Source organism: Peromyscus californicus, unplaced genomic scaffold, assembly GCF_007827085.1.
Source record: "Peromyscus californicus insignis strain IS unplaced genomic scaffold, ASM782708v3 Scaffold_5__1_contigs__length_169319896, whole genome shotgun sequence".
Taxonomy (NCBI): Eukaryota; Metazoa; Chordata; class Mammalia; order Rodentia; family Cricetidae; genus Peromyscus; species Peromyscus californicus.
This window is the reverse complement of record NW_026294573.1, coordinates 147,684,052-147,705,448: the sequence shown is the minus strand read 5'-3', so window position 1 is coordinate 147,705,448 and position 21,397 is coordinate 147,684,052. Positions and strand designations below refer to the sequence as shown.

The 21,397-nt window shown below is 41.1% G+C and overlaps 1 protein-coding gene across 2 annotated transcripts in view; it reads right to left on the bottom strand.

The window, feature by feature from the left end:
- Window positions 1-1,623: 1,623 nt before the first annotated feature.
- The window catches only part of Cdh17 (cadherin 17), a 60,024-nt gene continuing 40,250 nt past the window's right edge, over window positions 1,624-21,397 (bottom strand). For both annotated transcript variants that reach the window (XM_052718029.1, XM_052718030.1), the window contains 5 exons: window positions 18,006-18,136; window positions 15,348-15,587; window positions 4,357-4,473; window positions 4,113-4,226; window positions 1,624-1,724 (listed from right to left, as the gene is read on the bottom strand). In XM_052718029.1, the coding sequence (XP_052573989.1) occupies window positions 1,624-1,724; window positions 4,113-4,226; window positions 4,357-4,473; window positions 15,348-15,587; window positions 18,006-18,136 (703 nt within the window). The remainder of the gene's footprint in view (window positions 1,725-4,112; window positions 4,227-4,356; window positions 4,474-15,347; window positions 15,588-18,005; window positions 18,137-21,397) is intronic.

Genomic DNA, 21,397 nt, shown 5'->3' with positions numbered 1-21,397 from the left:
CAGGACAGATAACATATGGAAACCTGAACTACAATTTGTATTGTAGCCATCATCATTAAGTCCTTAGTCCCCAAAATCACTTTAGAAAGCTATCCTCATGGCCTTAAGAGCCCCAGATAGCTTACAAATGACTGACACATAGCAGGTCCTCAGCAAGTCACCTAGAAATGTTAAATGGAGCTATACCGTGCTGGGTGAGAAAATCCTAACATGGATAAATCAATAAAATTGGAGGTCATTGTATTATAAAACTATCCCTTTGAAAACATTGTCAAGGATATTAAATAGTCACTTCTCCAAGCACATGGAGAGGATCATGTTTGAGAGTCTCTTCTGATGAGAGAGACATGGCCACTGGGTTGCTTGGCTCTGACCTCCCAGTCAATAGTGGGGAATGGGAGAGAGCCTCTTCTGCTGCATCATGGGGTTCACGGGTTTGGAGGTGGCAGAGTGACCCAGGCTGCTAGTGGATGAAGGATCTCTTAGGTGGAGGGATGACTTTCTCCTTGGCAGTGCTTCTGCCTTCCCCAAGTCCCAGTACGTCTGTGGGACATCTGGACAGGACCTGCCGGGATTCCCTGGGCCTGGAAGCTGAGGCATGCAGTGACTTAAAGTTTATCCACCATTCCTCTTACACTTACTCCATATGGCAGAAACTTTTAAAAACAATAACCATTGCTTTCTGGACCTACCTGCCTCTATACACACACACACACACACACACACACACACACACACACACACACACACACACACACACACACAAATTAAATGAAACACAGATCAGGGAAATAAAAACAACTGAAACCATCATTTATTTCTGATTTTCCTCACCACCTCCACGCTTCCTTGTTTCCTCCATGTGATAAATATATAACAAAAATTCAACATACAAATAAAACATTTGCAGCATGTATGTAAGCATGTAGCAGTGAGTAAACCCAGACAGCTCGTCAGTTCCTGTGCCCAGGTTTGTGAAGTCAATCTCTCTGGGAATGGAGCAACTGTGTTTAACACCTCCCCAGGGTCTGCGCCATTGCCAAGTTGGAGGACCTCCATTAAAGATGGTTAATAACACAGAGAAGCTGTTGTTCGTGCTAAGGAACAAAGCTGCCCACTTTTCTTTTTCCCGGGACTTCACTTTGTTCTTTTGTGTGACATATTCTAAATTCAGTGTAACACCAAAAGATGAAGGTACACGGGATGGAATAGAAAAAGAAGAAATGGAGTCTGGGAAGTTTGGTGATGGATAACTGAGAGGTCTCTGAAGCAACAATGTACAGAAAACATAGTCAGCTCATCCGCCCCAGAGTGGAAAGTTTAGGTTATGTAGCTAAGCCTTTTGTGGGAGAGGAAAATGTCATGGGAAATGGAAAATAACTCTAATGTCTACAGCACATAAAATATCTAAGTAGTATAAAATATTACAAGACAAGAGTGGCATGCTATCAAAGAAATTATAGTTCACATTTTGGATGAAATTGTGAGATTAAACATCTGGGGCCTTGATATAGCACATGATACATAAACTCTACCAATTATAGTTCACATTTCGGATGAAATTAAACAGCTGAGGCATTGATGTAGCACTTGGTGCATAAACTTGACCATTTCTTTTCAAATTCAGCTTCTCAGAGGTCTAGCTTCAGGGGACTGAGGATTTTCAATGTTATCTTTTCCTTCATCTTTCTTCATGCGGATGAACACAACTGCTAAAATTATACCTGAAAAGAGAAAACTCAGGGTCAAACAAGTGCAAGCTGTAGATGTACCAACACAGCACAGTGTCTTAGTGGAGAATGACCTGTGAACCTCCGTTTGTGCGATTTGACGGTGCTCCGTTCTAGTGAGTACAGAACTCTGGGCATTGGCCCTCTTGCATAAGTAACCAGTTCACCTGCTATCAATATGTAGGAAGCCTCAAGTTGTAACTAATCTGGAAGCTGACAGGATCTCTCCTGGGGAGTAGAGGAGCCAATGTCCTAACTCCTCTGAGGGAAAAGTATGTGGATGAGTGTCTGAACTTCGTATGTCCCCAAATATTGATTCTAGTTTTTCTTCCCCAGAGAAAGGGTTTGAATAAGAACCAGAAAACTGTCAGATCTGCTCACCTACCTAGAGCTTCCACAGTACCTACCAAGCATGCATCATTTTATGATTTAAAAACCATTTCAATTTCACAGTAAGGGCTTGGCATGTAGCCTCGTGGTAAATACACACCTTGGGCACCTTCCTAGCAGGTCCAGCCATCCTGAAGGACCTTGAGTGGGTTGCCTGCACTTCCTGATTTCTCTTACCTCTCTGAACTGACAAGATCACGTTGTGCTTTTTAGCACTAATCTGAACTATCAGAGCCCACTAGGAAAAGGGGGAGTTACTTTAAAGAAATTGCTCATCAGTAATTACAGGAGGCACCATGGTGGAGAAGACTAGATGGTCAGAAACTTGCTAACAATCTTGTAATAATTCATACACCCCCATCTGAAAAGAATAAAGGTATGACATAAAAAGGCCTATTAATCCTATTTCTACATATCCTCAAAACTCCCCATTCTTTAACTTAGAGTAGGATCATGGAAATAAGACTGTGTGAAAAAATTGCAACTTGGTGCATGAACTCAATCCTTTCAAGGTGGGCAGGAAAAACAATGAAAGGCATAAAGGCAGAAGGAGTTAGGTAAATAATGTCTCAAATATATAACTCTGAGGCTGAGGCAGGGGGATTGCCTGAGTTCAGGGCCAGAATTAACTACTAAGAAAGTCCCTCTCTCAAAAGAAAGGAAATTCATCTCTGTTGGTATGAAGTATATGCAGCAGACAGTGGTTCTCAAGGAGGTCACCCAGTCACCATGCATGATAAAGTGAGTAGCAGCCAGGCTGCCAAGGCCTTCCCATGTCACCCATGTCATAAGGAGTTTGCACTGAAGAGCATGAGAAAAGGAGAGTCCTTTCAGAGCCCTGTGTTAAAGTCCAGTATGACAGCTTGGGACATGAGAACAACTGTCTAGATATAAAGGGAATAGCTGAGAAGACTTTAAAGAAAGGAGGAGATGGGAATTATTCCAGAAGACAGCGTGAGACTGTGTTAAGCCATTCAGTCATGTGCACGTGAATATTCAAGTATCTTTCTAATTAACCACTATGAGGACAGCCAAAGAGAGGGCATGGCTATCGTGGGAGGCAAGGCGCTACAAGAGCGGACTGCTATCCAGCTAGGTAGAGTGTCAAGGCTGTGATGCAGTGGTCACTCTGGATTATAAAGAGCCAGAGTCATAAAACAAACAAACAAATACCACAACAACAACAAACTCAGAGCAAAACTCGGCAACATTTCAGGTGTCACAGCATCTTCTCTTCAAAGCCCACACTCCTACCTATTCCAACATGGGCAGAAGAGCCCGTGACCTCTCTGAATAAAGGATCACGCAGGCCTTGCCTATCACAATACCAATCCAACAAGCCCAGTGCCTGACACAGAAGAGCATAGAGACTGCATGTCTTTCTCCTTCAGAAAAAAAGCTTGGTAACCAGGCTCAAAATATAGCAATTTGTGTGTAAAGCTTGGTAGGATTTCAATCTTGAATGTGCTCCACTGGTCTCCACTTCAGCATTACCAGGTAAGACTTCAATGATCAGGAGTCTCCCCTAGCCGTCTTGAAGACATGCTCTCAAAGGGGACAGTAGGACCCTAGCCCCTTTCTCTCTCATTTCTTCCCAAATGGGACGTGAGCAGCTTTGCTCAATGAAGAGCTGCCTTGGCATGAACCCTGAAGCAACAAGCCCATCAGTCATGGCTTGGAAACTCTGAAACCACAAGCCAAAAAGAAACGTTTTGTCAAGTTGACTATCTCAGGTATTTGTTACTATTAAAGAAAGGCTGATTAATACAAAGAGTCTTGTGGTATAAATGTCAGCAGGAAATCCAAGGATTGAAACTACAGATGGAGGGGTTCTTCTGACATAGTACCTCCTGACCAGGACACTTCAACATGATTGACTGGTTATATATCCTCGGTGAGTACCCAAGTCAGGAAACCCCTAAGTAAGAAGATATGATGAGCTCACATTCAAGCCAGCGACAAGAATCCTTGGCTCCTAGAAGTCATACTCACCAATGACCAGAAAGGTGGTCAGAAGTATACCAACTGCCATGCCCACAGTGGGTATCCCATCATGGCTGCCTGCTGGCCGGAAACAGCTTCCTTCCACACACTTGCAGAAAGTAACTAAAAAGCAGAACAGTATTTGGTAGGATAAGTTTTCAAGTGAATAGTTGCTGAATCCCACTTTAAATACAAGGACCCCTTAACCTATCATGATAACAGACATTCCATGTCACCTATGCAAAGTGCCTACCTGGTAAGAAGACAGTGCCTTCCATGGGTGGCTGTCCCCTATCATTGAGGAGGATTGGGATTTCATAAACTCGTTCCTCAAAGCTTGTGTGCTTGGTGGAGAGTCTAGCATGTGTGCCTGTCAGAACACGGAGAAAATGAATTCAAAATCCTTGCTCAACAGGAATAAAGCTCATTTTTGCACTGTATATAATCAGATAGATTGGAAAATAGTCTCATATAGGTAATACTTTGATTAATTGAACTTATATTTTTCCATGTCACTTACCTTTAAAAATAGACTAAAACATCCTTTATCTTCTTCCTTGCCTTTTTGTATCACTTTATCTCCTTCTGTCTTATGGCTCTAAGACTTTACAAATACTATTATTGAACAGGAGTTGGGGGAGGGCCAGACATCCTTATCATATTCCTGATTTTAGTGAAAATGATTCAAGTGTTTCTCCATTTAGCATGATGTTGGCTGTGGGCACGCTGTGTACTGCCTTTGTTATCCTGAGATGTGTCCCTGTAGTCTTAGATTCTCCAGGCCTCTTATCATGAAGGGATGCTGGATTTCATCAATGGCCTTTCTGCATCTAATGAGGTGACTATTGGTTCCTGTCCTTGAGTCTATTTATACGCTGCTTGTTGATTTATGTATGTGAAGCCATCCCCGAATCTCTAGAACGAAGCAGACTTGATCAATGTGCCTTTCATGTGCTCTTGAGTTTGGTTTCCAAGTATTTTACTGAGAATGCTTTGTGTCCATGTTCATCATGGTTGTGTCTTTGAATGGTTTTTGCATCAGGGTAATATTGGTTTCATAGAAAATGGAACATTTTCAATTTTTTTAAAATGTTATGGAATAACTTGAGCATTGCTGTTGGTTCTGCAAAGGTCTTACAGAATTCTGTGCTGAATCCATCTGGCCCTGGGCACTTTTTGTTGTTGTGAGGAGATTTGTATTTAGTGCTTCTGTCTCATTTGATGTTAGGGCTCAACGTAGAAGTAACCAACCATCTTATTAAATAAGAAACACAGAGCCAATGTAAAGATAAAAGCCCAAGAGGTCAGAGCTAAGAGCCTTACCCTTCCTGCTTCAGCAATCCTCTTCAGCCAAGAGAGACCTACTTCCTATGTGTTTGTCTTTATATAGACTTTCTGTTCTGCCTTCTCATTGGTTGTAAACTCAACCACATGACCTCCTCGTCACTGCCTGTCTGTACAAACTTCCAGGTCTTCTATGGTTGGTATTGAGATTAAAGGCGTGTGTCTCCAATGCTGGCTGTATCCTTGATCACACAGAGATCTACCTAGCTCTGCCTATCAAGTGCTGGGATTAAAGGCGTGCACCACCACCGCCATGCTCTTGCTATGGCTCTAATAGCTCTGACCCCTGGGCAACTTTATTTATTAATATACAAATAAAATCACATTTCAGTACAAATAGAATATCACCATAGCTCAACTTACTCATTTTTCCTTGATTTAGCTTTGGTAGGTCATATATATTTGTGAATTCATCAGTTTCTTTTAGATTCCAGTTTGGTGGAACTTTTTTTTTTTAGTATGTCCTTGTGAGTCTCTGAATTTCCTCAGTGTCTGCTGTAATGCTTCTTTTGCATATCTAATTTTATTAATTTGGTTCCTCTCTTTCTTTTGGCTAATTTGGTAAAAGGTCAATCTTGGTAGCTCTCATTTCTTCCATTGATTTCAGCCCTGATTTTGATTACCCTTGCCTGTCTTTTTTCACCTTTTATTTTTTATGTATGGGTGTTTTGCCTGCAGTTATGTCTGTGGACCACACTCATGAAGTGAACACAGAGGCCAGAAGAGGGAACTGGGTCCCCTGGGTCTGGAGTTACAGAATGCTGTGAGCTGCCATGTCAGCAATGGGAATCAAACCCTGGTTTTGATTCTGGACTGCTGAGTCATTTTGGGGGGGTGTTGGGTGTCCCTGAGTCATCTCTGTATGCCATCTTCTTATCTACTTTTTTGAGGTGTCAGTTGTTCTTTTCCGAGGTACATCACTCTCATTTTAAAAATTTCTATTTTGATAAAGTCACTTAGTACCATGAGCTTTCCTCCTGGGACTGCCTTCCGCTGTGCCCCATGGATTTCGGTATGTTGTGGGGGTTTTGTTTGTTTGTTTGTTTTTTCACTAAGTTATAGAGATTTTTAGTTTTTTCTTCTTGATTTCCTTCTTGACCCATTACCATTCAGTAGTGTGTTTACTCTCTGTGAAGTCATGTACTTTCTCTAGGTTCTACTCCATTGGTGTCCAGCTTTATCCTATTGTGGTCAGATAGAATGCAGGATGCAATTTCAATTTTTCCCATCTGTGTTAAGACTTCCTTTATGCCACAATATGTGGCCAATTTTGTAAAAAGTTTTGTGGGCTGCTGAGAAGAATGTATATTCTTTAGCATTTAGTTGGAACATTCTCTGTTGGGTCTATTTGATTTATGATGACATTTAACTCCAGAGTTTTTCTTTATGACTTGTCTATTAATGCAAGCAGTATAGAGTTTATCTTTCACTGTGCTGGGATCAATTTGTGGTTTTAGATCTAGTAGTGTGTCTTTTATGAAATTGGGTGTCCCTGTGTTTGGTGCATAGATATTTAGAGTTATAATAGCTTCTTGGTGGATTTTTCTTTAATGAGCATGAAATCCACGACCCTAACTCTTCTGACTACTATTGGTTTGAAGTCTATTCTGCCAGATATTAGAATAGCTACACCTGCCAGGCGGTGGTGGCACATACCTTTAATCCCAGCACTTGGGAGGCAGAGGCAGGCAGATCTCTGTGAGTCTGAGGACAGCCTGGTCTATAGAGAGAGTTCCAGGACAGGCTCCAAAGCTACACAGTGAAACCCTGTCTCGAAAACCAAAAAGAAAGAAACAAAAAGAACAGATACACCTGCTTGCTTCTTACTTCCACTTAGTTGGAATGTCTTTTCTGTTGTTCTAGCCTGAGACTGTATCTGTCACTGATGATGAGGCTTGTCTCTTAGAAGCATCAAAAAGATAGATCTCCTTTTCTAATCCAATCTGTTAGTCTGTGTCTTTTTATTGAAGAATTGAGATGGTTAGTAGTCATGGTTATTATTGAATATTATGTGTTAATTCCTGTCATCTTGTTGATCTTGTGGGTTTTTTCTCCAGATCTCTTTTGATTATGTGTCTAGGCATTGTCTAGTTGTTCCTTATGACATCTCAGGTGTATTGTATTCACCTTTCTCTTTAGATTGAAATATTCCTTCTAGCATCCTCTGTAGAGCTGGCTGGGTAGTCATGATTTCCTTTTGTCTGTTTTATCATGGGAAGTCTTTGTTTCTCCTACAATTTCAGTGGTAGTGCAGCTGGGCACAGTAATACCAGTTGAGAGTTGTCTTTTAAGACTTGAAATACATATGGAACCTGCCTTTATAAATGATTTTGACCTTTCTCGCTTGCAACTTTCAATATCTTTTCTCTGTTCTGTGTTTTTAATGTGATTCTAACTATAATATGCCATAAGTAAATTCTTTTTGGTCCAATTTGTTTGGTGTTCTGAAGTCCCCTGAACGTGGATGGACATCTCTTTCACTATGCTTGGGATATTTTCTTCTGTTTTTTTACTGAAGATATTCTCTGTGGGTGTGCTGTGGTATTATCCTTCTTCTATGTCCATAATTCAAAGTTTAGTTCTTCTTATGTTATGCCCAAACTCCCCCATGTTCTGTTCATCTGAAAAAACTCTCTCATCAACCTCTCTTTCCAACTCCTCTACTTTGACTTCCACCCCAACTCTGCTTTTGGCACGATCCGTCTGTCAGTCAGGCTTTCCACTAAGGTTTTTATTTCCATTCGGTTGGGTTTTCCTCAGGATTCAGACTCTGTATTCATGTCTTAGACAGATTTCCTTGTTTCTTTCAGCTCTTTGTCTTCGAGTTGTTTGAACATAGTTATAGTCCTTATTTTTAATTCTCTGTCTGGATATCCTTCCATGTCATTTTTATTAGGAACCATTACTATGAAATTTGTATTTTTGGAACTAGACAGGTTTTTTTCATGCTGTTTTTGTTTCTATGTTGGTATTTGTAAATCTGGGGTTAGTTTGTTGGTTGAGTCTTTCTTTAAGTCATATGGAAACCTGCTATTATAAAAGCTTTTTATATATACATAAATACATACAAAGATTTGAAATGGTTATAACCCATAATGGGGTAATAATACTCTTACTAGACATTATAATCTAACAAATAAAAATCCTAGTATCAGGAATGTGTTACCATGTTGGAGTTGTTTGTCAGTGATGGCTTATAGACTACCAAACATTACAAGCTATTGTCAGTGCCCTTGGTTACTATCCAGAACTTAATAGTGAGATCCTGTTGTTGGATATATACTACATATTTAAGTCATGGAACATGAAGAAATCAATCTAGTATTCACCTGGAATCTTAATACCTACTAGATAGCTTTCATAAATAGAAGGTACTATGCACAATTCCAGAGGAGAAAATATTACCAATTATCAGTTTTACCCAATCTGGCATGCATGACATGCTCACTGGTACAATAATGGCATGGAGGTCAGGGGAGTATCCAAGAACTTTCTGATTGAATTTAAGGTCACTTCATGAGATGAAACCCACACCTAGCACTGCTACTGGGTCCTGGGGCCAAGAACATGTGGCTAGACATCTCATGAGTTCTAGCAGGAGAACCTGGCACTATTATTTTTATAAACCAACATAGTATTAAATTATACAATCAAAATACATTGAACAAAATTCTCAAAGAAATAATTTTAAAAAATAAAGCCATCTTATAAGTTTTGAATTTGTAGTTTCTTGGTAGAACAGCAATTCTATAAATTTGTCTCAAACACTGAATTAACAAATACTGAACTTGTGCTCCTTAGAGAAATATAAGGTTTAAGTTTCTATGACCTTTAATCACAACATTTTAATCAAGTGATAAATGTGTGAACTTGTTTCTTGCATGTTTCTGTTGAAAGAGACCTTATTAACATATATTAAGTCATTGACTTTGAACTCCTGGCCAGCAGCACCATAACTTGTGTCTACACAAAATGCATCCAGGCACATTACAATGCGTTTGCATTTAGGAACACTAGAATGGCTCCAAAGGAGGGCAAAGTGCTATCTGCAGAAAAAATCATAAGTAGAAAGAACAAACAGGCAAACACAAGCCACAACGCAGACTACAGAAAGAAAACTCTTTAAGTTATAAGAGACTGAAGCAAGAGGCCAGTGTCACTTCCCAGAGCTGTGGCTGGGAACTTATTTATCTAGTAACTCACACTTTTCATTGTTGTGACAGCGGATGTCAGTATGAAAGCTTCATTAAACATTGAGTTTTTGATTACAAGTTTTAGCTAGTAGATGAGTGTGTGTATATATATATACATATATATATATGTATATATATATATACACACACACACATACATACACACACACACACACACACACACACACACACACACACACACACAATCTGTTCATCTATATGCCCAGAAAATTTCCAAATCTGAGACAAGTATTTTGCATTTAATTATTATGGCTTAAATTTCTATTCCTAGCAAAGCTGGAATAGCAGGATCTAGGCTTAGCATCCAACCAAAAACAATAAAAATAACAGATAAATATATGGAAACAGTGGGTGTTAATGGAAGAAAGATAAATGGCATAAATCCAACAACTGCCTCCAGCTTGCTGTTAGCTCTTTAATCTCTTTGCAAGGAAGAGGAACCCAGGCTTAACTTCACATTGCAACTTCAATAACACAGAATCAAGGAGAGGACGCACAAAACTCTAGTCCAGAGCGGGGGTGGGGGTGGGGGGGTGGGAACATGCTCACATGTGCTCTGTGGATCTATAGAGGCCCCTTGGGGCTGAAATTGCTCAGTGGGCAAAGTTCTTGCTGTGCAAGCATGAGGACCTGATCCCTAGAAAGCCAGTCATGGCAGTGTGCCTGTGACTCTGGCAGGGGAAGTGAAGAGGAAAGAGGGCAGAGACTGGTGGATCCTTGGAGTTCATTGGCCAGCCCTACCCAGTCCATAAGCTTCAGGTTCAATGAGAGAACCTGGCTCAAAAAACAAGGTGAGGAGTGGCAAAAAAAAAAAAAAAGTCAGTGAAATGATTCCTAATGACATCCCCCTGTACTCATAGATCGGTGCCTAGCCCAGTGGTCATCAGAGGAGTGTCATCCAGCAACCAATGGGAGCAGATGCAGAGACCCACAGCCAATGAGAGCACAGCCCAGAGTCAACTAAGCGGGGCTCATCGGACTCACAGAGACTAGTGACAAACATGGAGTCTGAGCTAGGTCCTCAGCATAAACCTTACGGTTGTGGAGCTTGGTGTTCTTGTGGGACCCCCAACAATGGGAGTAGAGGGTATCGCTGACACTTTCACGTACACTTTGGACCCTTTGGGACCCTTTTCCACCTACCTAGTTGCCACATCCAGCTGTGATAGGTTTGTGCCTAGTCTTATTGTAACTTGTTACCTATGTTTGGTGACTATTCCCAGAAGGTCTGCTCAAATGGAGGAGGAGCTGATCTAGGGGAGAGGGGAGGGGAGGGAGGGGATGGGAGGAGTGGGGGGAGGGGAAACTGAGGTAGTAATGTAAAGTATGAGAGAAAAGTAAAAGTTTAAAAAACAGTAGTGAGCAATTGAGAAAGGTCAGCATCTGGCCTGCCCCTCCCCCTCAAATGCATGCAAAGGGCACACACAGTGAATAAAATTTCTAAGTAATTAAATTAGAGAGTCCCCAAGTCTTCAGCTAAGTGTTAGGGTATGCACACAAATGAACTTCCTGAGCCCAGGAAAGAACCACGGTCTGCCTGTGGGACCCTTTTCCTCCTGCTGGGTTGCCTCGTCCAGTCTTGATATGAGGATTTGTACCTAGCCTTTCTGCATCTTGTTACACTGTGTTGGGTTGATATCCCTGGAAGGCCTGCTCTTTTCTGAAGGGAAATGGAGGAGCAGCGGATCTGGGGAAGAGGAGAGATGGGAGGGGGAAGAGAGGGAGGGGGAGGCTGCTGTTGGGATATATTCTATGAGAGAAGAATAAATAAAAAGAAAAAAAAACAATGGAAGAGTCCTTTGAAGTCACACAGGATGGATTCCTGCTCCCAGAAGCAAATCCAAAAACATTGTAGCTCATGAAGATATCCAGTTAAGCTCCTAGGGGCTCAGTTTAGCTCAGGCAGGGCCAGGACTGATTTTTCTAATTGCTAATCAAACTTTACAACTCAGAATAAAACTCAATAGTTGCAGGAATTGAAAATGCCCTATATTTAATAAAAAATTGTCAACATGCTAGAAAATAAAATAATAAAAAAACTAACCAATTAAATATGTGATGGAATGGATGAGGACAAGAAAAAAATCATATATTCAAGAAGCTAGACATTTAAGACTGTGACATATAAAAATTAATACTACAAAAAAAAGACCCAAATTAACTGGTAGCATTGACAACTAAAATGTTTTTATGTGAAAAATATACTCGATGGAATAAATGGAAAACAGAATATGATAGAAAAATCAGTAGCCTAAAGACATTGAAGTAGAAACTACCCAAAGTGAAGCACACCAAGAAAACAGAAAAAAAAAGAATGTACATTTGCAAAAATATTTGTAGACTCACTTCTAAGCAACCCATAGGACACAAAGGATAATCCTGTAATTTTGCAAACAGTGGAATGCAGGTAAAGTAACCCTGAGATTGTCTGTGGCACTACATGTCTATCTTAACAAGGAAAAAAAAACCAAATTATCTGCCACAGACTCCACCCTAGTAAGCATAAAATAAGAACTAGTCAAGCACAGTAGATGAGTAAGGAAAGTAAAGACCCAGGCAAGGACACACAAAAACACAGGGCAAGCTGATATCCAAACGCTGGCTATTTGACACTATGAACAAAATAAATTAACTTGTCCCCTACTTGATTAGGAAAGAAAAGAAATAACTTGCCAACATCAGAATGAACTGATATCACTGTACATCTATGGATAATGAGAATAGAATGTCATGAGTAACTGTATGCCAATGAATTAGACAAACAAAATGAACTAGGCAAATATTTGAAAACTACAGACTAGCAATCTCAACCAAGGAGCAATTTGTAATTGAATAGACTTATATAACAAAGAAATGAAGTATACAGTTAAATTTTCCACTGGAAAAAAAAAAGCTTTCTGATCCTAAATGTGTTCATCAGCAAATAAATTCTCCCAAATTTTAAGGAAGAAAGGCTGCCAATTTCACACACACAGGCTTCCAGATAATTGAATCGGTAGAACACCTCTAACTTACTCTATTAGATTAGCAGTCGCTGATATCAAAAATGGATTTTTAAAAGCTTTGTAAGGAAAAATACAGGTCAATTTATGTAGATGTTTTTTGGTTTTTGAGACAGGGTTTCTCTGTGTAGCTTTGCGCCTTTCCTGGAACTCACTCTGTAGACCAGGCTGGCCTCGAACTCACAAAGATTCGCCTGCCTCTGCCTCCGGAGTGCTGGGATTAAAGGTGTGTGCCACCTTATTAATATAAATGCAAAAGACTTAATTTTAACAAATTAAATTCAAAATTACATAAAATATTTCCTCAAATAGATCTTATCCCAGCAATACTAAGATAAAAGCCTATATAACCCACCCAGTTGCTGACAAAAAAAAAAAAAACAACTTAATCATACAAAGAGAAACAGTTCTTAGTGAGTTGTAGATAGAAAGCCGAAGTATTAGATACAGATCATCTAAACATATACTACTGTGAAGATGGGCAACTTGCTCTCTGCACTAAGAGAACAAGGCAAGCACCTGGGTGCTCAGTACTCCTTCGACTCCTCTTACTGAAAGTTTTAGCCAGTACTAAGGCAAGATTGGAAGGGAAGTAGTAAAACTGTCCGTCATATCCAACACAGCCTATGTAGAAAGCCGATGGGATCCAAAGACTATAATAATTAGTACACAATGTCAATGAGTTGTCATATGAGAATAATATCTAAAAATTACCAAGTGTGTTTAGACCCTAGAGATGTATAGAAATGTAAATCTTAAAACACTATTTAAAAGAGCAGATAATTTTTGTACTACACACTGAAAGTTAAGATATGTTGCTGAAAGAAATTAAAGAAGACCTCAGTAAGTGGAGACCCACTTTGTGTTCATGAATTGAGGGCATCCCCACCCCCAAATACCCATGTAGACTCGGAGGAATCTAAGCCCAATCTCAACAGATTTCTTTTGCTAGAAATGGACAAGCAGCATGCTGACATTTGCACTGAAGTGCAAAACACCTAGAATGGATGAAACAACTTTAAAAAAAAAATGATATCATCTGATTTCTGGTCTTCTATGGAGCTATAGTAATCAAAACAATATAGTATTGTAAGGTAGGGATTTTTTCCACTTGAGTTTTTCTGAGATTTTCAAGATAAAACCTCCCTCCACTCCTCCTCTGTTTCTCTTCAGAAAAGAGCAGGCACATTTAAAAATCACAAATTATATAAGAAATCAATAACTCTTGTTTTAATATTTTTTAAAAATTTTGCTGTTTAGAAGATACTGCAATAGGAGCTGGAGCGGTGACTCAGCTATTAAGAGTGCTTACTGCTCTTACAAAGGACCAGGGTCGGTTCCCAGCACACCATGTTGGCTCCCAAGCACTGTAACTCCAGTTCCGAGGGCTCTGATGCCCTTTTCTGACCCTGTGGTCACTTGCCTGTACACGCAGTGCACATTCACAAAGCACACATACATACTAAAAAGTAAATCTTTAAAAAGGAGGAGGAGATATTACTATAAAATTCAGTTTCCTGATAAAGCACACCACACACACACACACACACACACACACACACACACACACACACACACACACACACACTCACACAGTCACCTACAGTTCAACAATAGAAGTTGAGGAGCCCAAGAAGTCGGAAACAATAGTTGATCAGCTGCTTCCTGATGTATGGATGGCAGCTCACCACACTTTTCATGTGGAGAGGCTTTGAACATTAGTCACTAGGGAAATACCAGTCAAAAAATATAATAGAGACTGATGTCTACCCACTAGAGGCCAAAAATAACCAAGCATAGCAGATGCACTGAGGAGGGTGCTGAGCAGCTGAGCTTCTCATGCACTGGTGGGAACGTAAAATGCAAAGAACAAATTGGGAAATAGTTTGACCTTTTCTTAACTAGCAAAGTATTAACCTTCTATATGATGCAGTCATTCAACTCCTTGGTGTTCAACTAAGAAACATGGAAGGGCATGCTCCTACCAAACACTTGTCCACATGTGTGCCCCGAAACTAACAGTCTTTGAGAGCATGAACGCTGAATTGTCTTATCGCTACTTCACAATGAAGAAGTGAAGCTCTGGAACACGAACCAAGAATGCATCCCCAAACAACCATACCGAGTGAAAGAAGAGGGAAGTATATGAAGTGACACAAATAACATAGATTTGTAGCAACACAAAGATTGGTCGCTGGCTGAGAAAATAGGGTGGGCTTAATGGGGTGGGCAGGGGTAATGAAAAATAAGGTAAAATAAAAACTTAAGAGTGCAAAATATTGACTTGATTGTGCTGATCTTATATATGTAATGATATATATGGATAGATAGATATTACCATAAAGTTGTATACATTGGTCAACTGTAATTTGCTGTATGTTAACTGTGTTTGAATAAAATTTATTATAAAATCTGTTTCTCAGGCTTCACTGGAAATTTACAACTGATGTTCAAATTGTCCATCTATCCATGTGCACCAACCAGGATGTGGGGTGTCAAACTTCCCTTCCCACAAAGCCTGGGGCTTTGAAGACTGACTTTTCCTGTGTGTTTCCAGAACATGAACTGCTTTCTTGGGGCAAGAAGAAAATTCTGTGTTGAGTTCTAAAGCCAGCCAAGGGAGAGGGGGACCATTATTCCTTCATCCATCATTGATTTTTCTCCTTGTACATTTGAAAACTCACCATTGATTTTGGAAACTTCCCAGTCATTCTGTAAGCTCTCTCTGCCAAGGGCAAATGTAAACTGGGACCTCCAAAATGACTGCTGGTCATCGTCAGTCACCTCAAAGATGAGACTCTCAGTGGTACTGAGGGGATGGCAGAAGAACAGGCCTGTGTAGTCCTTAGCCAAGCGTGGGGGGTTGTCATTCACATCCATGAGGGCCAGGTGGAAATCCGCTGTGGAGCTCAAAGAGGACCCACCTGAGAAGTCGAAAGGTTAGAACATCATTCCAAGCATTATCATCATCCTTCACAAGGAAGCATGTTTCTCTTTCCTTTGAAAGAATCAATATTTAAATGGTCAGGTCTATTAAAGTAGTAGAAAGATGCTTTTAGAATTACAGACCTAATTTTAGTACTGGTAAAAATGTTTAAATGGAACCTCCAAGATGACTCAGTGGCTGAAGGCACTTCCTGCCAGACCTGGCAGCATGGGTTTAATCCCCAAAAGTCACATGGAGGAAGGAGAACTAACTCCTATAAATTGATCTTTGATGTGTACACACACACACACACACACACACACACACACACACACACACACACACACACCACAAATAGAATGTAATAAAAATGTTTTAAATGTTTAAATGGTAATACTAACAGAGAGAGAGAGAGAGAGAGAGAGAGAGAGAGAGAGAGAGAGAGAGAGAGAGTGTGTGTGTGTACAGTGACACTCAGAAGCTGTGTAACTTAGCTAAGTTCACACAGCTAGTGCACACGAGAGAGGAAGACTGCCAGCCGAACTCTCCATCACTTACCATTGCCTTAAGCATCCCAACTCAGCTTTCTAAGCTTCATTTGTCTTCATCTGAGAAGCCTGTGGCTTTGTGAAGGTCTCACGTGTAAACAAAGCAGCAAACGGTTGCACACATGTCGTCTGCCACGCTATAGCAGTGACCCATTGGTAGCCGTGTGCTCTTGGGTAAACCAATTTCTCAGTGCTTTGGTTTCTTTATGCATAAAGTTTGGGCACTAACAGAAGCACACAGGAGGCCCAGTGTGGTGTAGTGGACCCTGACTGTCCTCACCTAACCTCGTGCAGACAGCGCATCAGTGGCGGGACTACTTCCGTTCCCCTAAGCTGTTTTCTGGCTCCTGCTTTGGTTCCAGGAAGCCTCATTTTCTTGCTTGTCTTCACAGAAATGTCTCTGGCTGTTCTTAAAGCAAAGACGAGTCCACTGAAGTCCTTGAAGTTGTTTGGTCTATTTACATTATGATTTCAGTGCCAACAACTGAAAATGTAACAGGGTTTTGGCTCATGGTCACAATCCATGAGACTTCTAAAATGTGAGAACCACTTACGAAACGTGTGCAATGTGAAGTGTTGATTCTCGTGGGTTCAGGGGCAGGACATGGCATCAAGAATTAGCCGGAAACCTCCCTCAGCCTTACTGGGAGCTTTTAAATCACCAAGTGAACATAGACAACCTGGCAGTGGAATGCACAGCCTGCGACGGAAACAGCTGCCTGTCTCAGCCAAGGCCTGTCCACTTGTACCTCCCTTCCGACGACAGCCTGTGTCTGCTCGCTGGGACAGCTCTGTGTCTGCTCGCTGGGACAGCTCTGTGTCTGCTCGCTGGGACAGTTATGGTCATTCTGGTCTTCTCCATCTTTTCCCATACATTTTTATGATTCCTTTCTCTGCTCCCTGTGTCTGCCTCTAATTTAGGGCTTTGTATTTTTAAAGTTTATTATTTTTTGGTCTAAAGCTGTATTTGTTTGGTAGTAATTTGTTCCACTCTCATCCTTTTTAATAAGCTAAGCAGATACATTACTAGCTAATCAGCCTAAGATCAACAGAATTCTTACTGCAAGATGGAAAATTCCACTTAAAGACACTCAATGTTTTAATTACCAGTCTTAATTCCTGGTTAGCATACTATTCCTGTGAGTTATCTTTACTTTAATCTGAACATTTTCCTGGAACTCCATGTTCAGAGTGAGCAGACAACTTGTATCCCAACTGAATGAATTAAATAGGATGCAAGGATTATGCAGGGATGGCTCAAACATCCTGGCATATCTGTGCAATTGTCGTCTCTTTCAAAAGTCCATCTTGCCTCATCCAAACAGCAGATACCCAGGTCCCCTGATACCTGCTGAATCAGGATCCCCAAGGATGGACTCCCAGGTCACTACTGCACGAGCTTTCTGGTAGAGAGCCTTGCATAAAGTATCTTCTGCTCCAAAACAGCATGAGCAGTGAGGGCTGTAATTTAAGGCTCAGTGGGCCTTGAATTTCCTGTTTGGTAGAAGCCCTCAATCTCCTTTGAGGAGGTAGTGAGAGAGGTTAGCTAAGGACTCTAGAACCTTACTAGAAGAGGATCTAATCCCTGCAGGAAACCAGAGCTGGCAGCATCCCTAATTCCCTTCAGCCTCAGGGAAACTCTGCTAGTAGAAGCCCAGATTGGCACAGGTGTTCTCTAACGCAATCATTAAGAATTGAACACGCACGCACGTATGCACGCACGTATGCACGCACACTTTTGTACCTGTCTCACCCTGTCTTTATGATTTTACTCAGCATTGATTTTTAACCTCATCAATTCTCTTGCCCCTCCTCTTATTTTTATTGATGTTTTTCCTAATAACCTGGTTTGGTTTGGTTTTGCTCACCTATTTCAGTGGCCACCACTCGTACCCGGTACAGACTTTCTGTTTCCCTGTCCAGCGGAGCCGCGCTGAATATCTCGCCGGTGACGGAGTCGATTTTAAGCCAACCTCTCTTATCGCCGCTCAGTGAATAACTTCATAAAGGGAAGCACAGAAGAAAATGTGTTACTTTGAATGAAAACGAAAGATAGTCTCTGCATTTATACTACTATATAACATTATCATTTGGATGTACCATGGAGCAGAATCACCAAGGCAGCGTCACATTTACATATCTCTTTGGAAGAAGAGCTGCCTTTATAACAGCTGTTCTCAATGTGTGGATCGTGACCCCTTGGGTCAAATGACCCCTTCACAGAAGTCGCCTAAGACCATTGAAAAACACAGATATTTACACTGCAATTCATAACAGTAGCAAAATTACAGTTAAGAGGCAGCAACGAAAATTTTATGTTTAGGGGTCACCACAACATGAGGAACTGTATTAAAGGGCCACAGCATTAGGAAAGAACCACTGGTCCACAGCATGGTTCTGTGATTGTTTTATTATGCATGGCAGAGTGACAAACTCTGGCAGAAAAGTTTATACTTTCCTAGCAATCAAAGATGTCAAACTGAAGTGAGTGTCTTCTGAAACCTTCCAGTACAACACCCCCTACATTAACTTCCGTGGACAGGACCAAGGCAACAGTTGACTGAAGTGGCCTTTAGACACATGGATAATTCCAGTAAAGTGCGGTAAATACAGTGTAAGTGTTGGAATCACAACAAGGGTAAATGGACTGAGAAAAGCTTCTGAAGGAGATGTTGACACAGACAAAAAGGTGCCTCAAAGATACACAAGCCAGAACAGAGGGACCAAGACCAGGCTGGTGCACGCACACTGCACCAATCTGCGTGGGCAGCAGTGGACGGGAAAGATGAGGCCGCGGAGACTGGGGGAGCCAGAGCATACAAGCCAGAGGCAACCACCAAGCTGTGCGGAGTGGAAAAGTGACCTGGCTGAAACTGTGTCTTCAAGAGAACTCATTGGTAGATGTAGAAAGATAATTTGAGAGAAACAAGTCTTGCCTGAGGAAAACCAGTGAGTTTAGCCTTTTTTTTTTTTTTTTTTTTTTTTTTTTTTTTTTTTTTTTTTTTTTTTGGTTTTTCGAGACAGGGTTTCTCTGTATAGCTTTGCGCCTTTCCTGGAACTCACTTGGTAGCCCATGCTGGCCTTGAACTCACAGAGATCCGCCTGGCTCTGCCTCCCAAGTGCTGGGATTAAAGGCGTGTGCCACCACCGCCCGGCTGAGTTTAGCCTTTTGTAAAGGGTCACATCATGACCATCTATAGCTGTACACCATTTATTCCCACTCCTGGAAATGTCAACTCAATAAAAATTTAATAGGAATTAAAGAACTGCATGCATGCATGGCTTCAAAACATCATCTATAATTTTTAAAATTCTGTTAGCCCACATGTCCAGGAATAGGAATGATTAAAATTATATTTAGTCAAATTAATTTCCCTCAGTATATTTTTAGCATATTGTATATGTCCAGTACTGCATTCATGTTTGTGTGTGGGTGATAAACGTGAGCTCCTTGGTAGTTGGGATCTCACCCTGACAGAAGTGAGAAGCCCCAGCAGGATCTGAAGAGGAGCTGGACAACTGGCTTGCTTTGTTTTAAAGACTCTTGCAGATGGTGGTGCACAAGTTGACTCTGATGGGGTAGGTAGGGGCTGGTGGGAAAGGCTGGGTTCTAAACAGAGATGGCAATGCTTCGAACCACACTGGAAGTAGTCAGAAAAGCTTGGCTCTGGATCTGTGTCAGCAATGGGGTCTATTATGTTTGAAGCTGGGCTGGATTGGGTCTACTGGTGCTGATGGGCTCATCTAGTTTACCCAGGTGGAGAGTTAAACTCTTCAGTTCACAACTTTGGAGTCTGTGCATCTAGGCTGGCTTGATTATTCCTCGTTCATTTGCCATCTAGAAACATATCTTATAGAACACCCCTTCTCCATCTGTCTTTGCCCACCTCATCTTCTGACTGCAACTCTGTGGTTTTATATTCTATACCAGTTTTTGACCCACCAGAGGAATTTCTTTAAATTCTTTTGTTTTCTCTGTACTGACACACACATACCTCTGGCCAGTAAATATATTAATTTATTTTATCTTTTAATTACAACCAATGTTTTTGAAGGAGGCAGAGGCAGCTCTTAGACAATAATGGGCTGTGAATTTAGATACTTTGGATCCCATCGTGACTTGTGACTCAGATGTATAGCATCGTTTCTACACTGAATAATACAGTACAACCCTCACTCCTTGGTAACTTTGTTGACCAAAAAAGTCCTCATGTTAGAAGCCTCATTCTCAGGTAGTGAGATTGTCATGTGCAAGACCCTTGAGAGGTAGGGCCAAATGAGCTGTCCTTGGGTCTTGTGAGACCTCAGCAGCTCCAGATTCCTGTCTGCAATATGATTCTTTCCCTTTGCTGGTGTTGCTGTTGGCTAATAATCATGCAAGGCCTTCACACCTGCCTATGCTGGTGCTGTCTCCATAAATGTCCAGAGCTATGAGCTAAATAAACTGCTTTTCTTAAAAATAAAGTTACCTGCTTCACACTTTTTGTTTTAGTAAGCAAACTAGTAACACACTCCATGCAAGGCAATCAGTTAAGTCATATAACTGAACCTAAGTGTCTATAGGAAAGCTCATTAGGAAGTAAAACTTCACTCAAGTGTGTAGAGAAACTTAAAGACTTGTCATTTGAAACTACATGCACCAGCTAGTCATGCTGAAGTATTTGTTTGCCATATACGTTCTGGACAATACTGCACAAGGCAAGCAGAAGACCTGAGTTTGAGTCCTGTCTATGCTTACTAACCATGTGATCTTTAAGATCATATAGGTATTATACAAATGTGTATATGTGCATGTAGTAAGCAAATTAATCATTGTATATTATTGAGGCAAATGTATGTGGGGGCTGTTGCACCAAAAAATGGTGGGGGGAAAGATTGAGAATGGCTGAAATAGGAATATTTACACATTGGTTAGCATCTCACCTTGAGCACTAGCCCCTCTGGGAATGAGAGGAATGAGTCTTACTGTCCCAGACTAGCTCTCCGGGGAAAGGGGGAGCCCAAGATCCCTACATCTAAGACAATCCCTTTGGTCTGCAAAGTGGCCTTCTCTACTCACTTGGGCTTTTACCTCTCTACAACTCCAGTCCACTTTCCCTCAAGAGCTTTCTCCAGAACCCCAACAGTTCAGACCCGGGAACTGGCCGTGGCTCACCCAATCTTGGGTGGGGGCACCTCCTGACTTTACTAGATCTCAGCTGAGGCCTGCATCAAGGGGACAGAATGGCACTTGATGCCACATGTCTGAAACACTGAACCA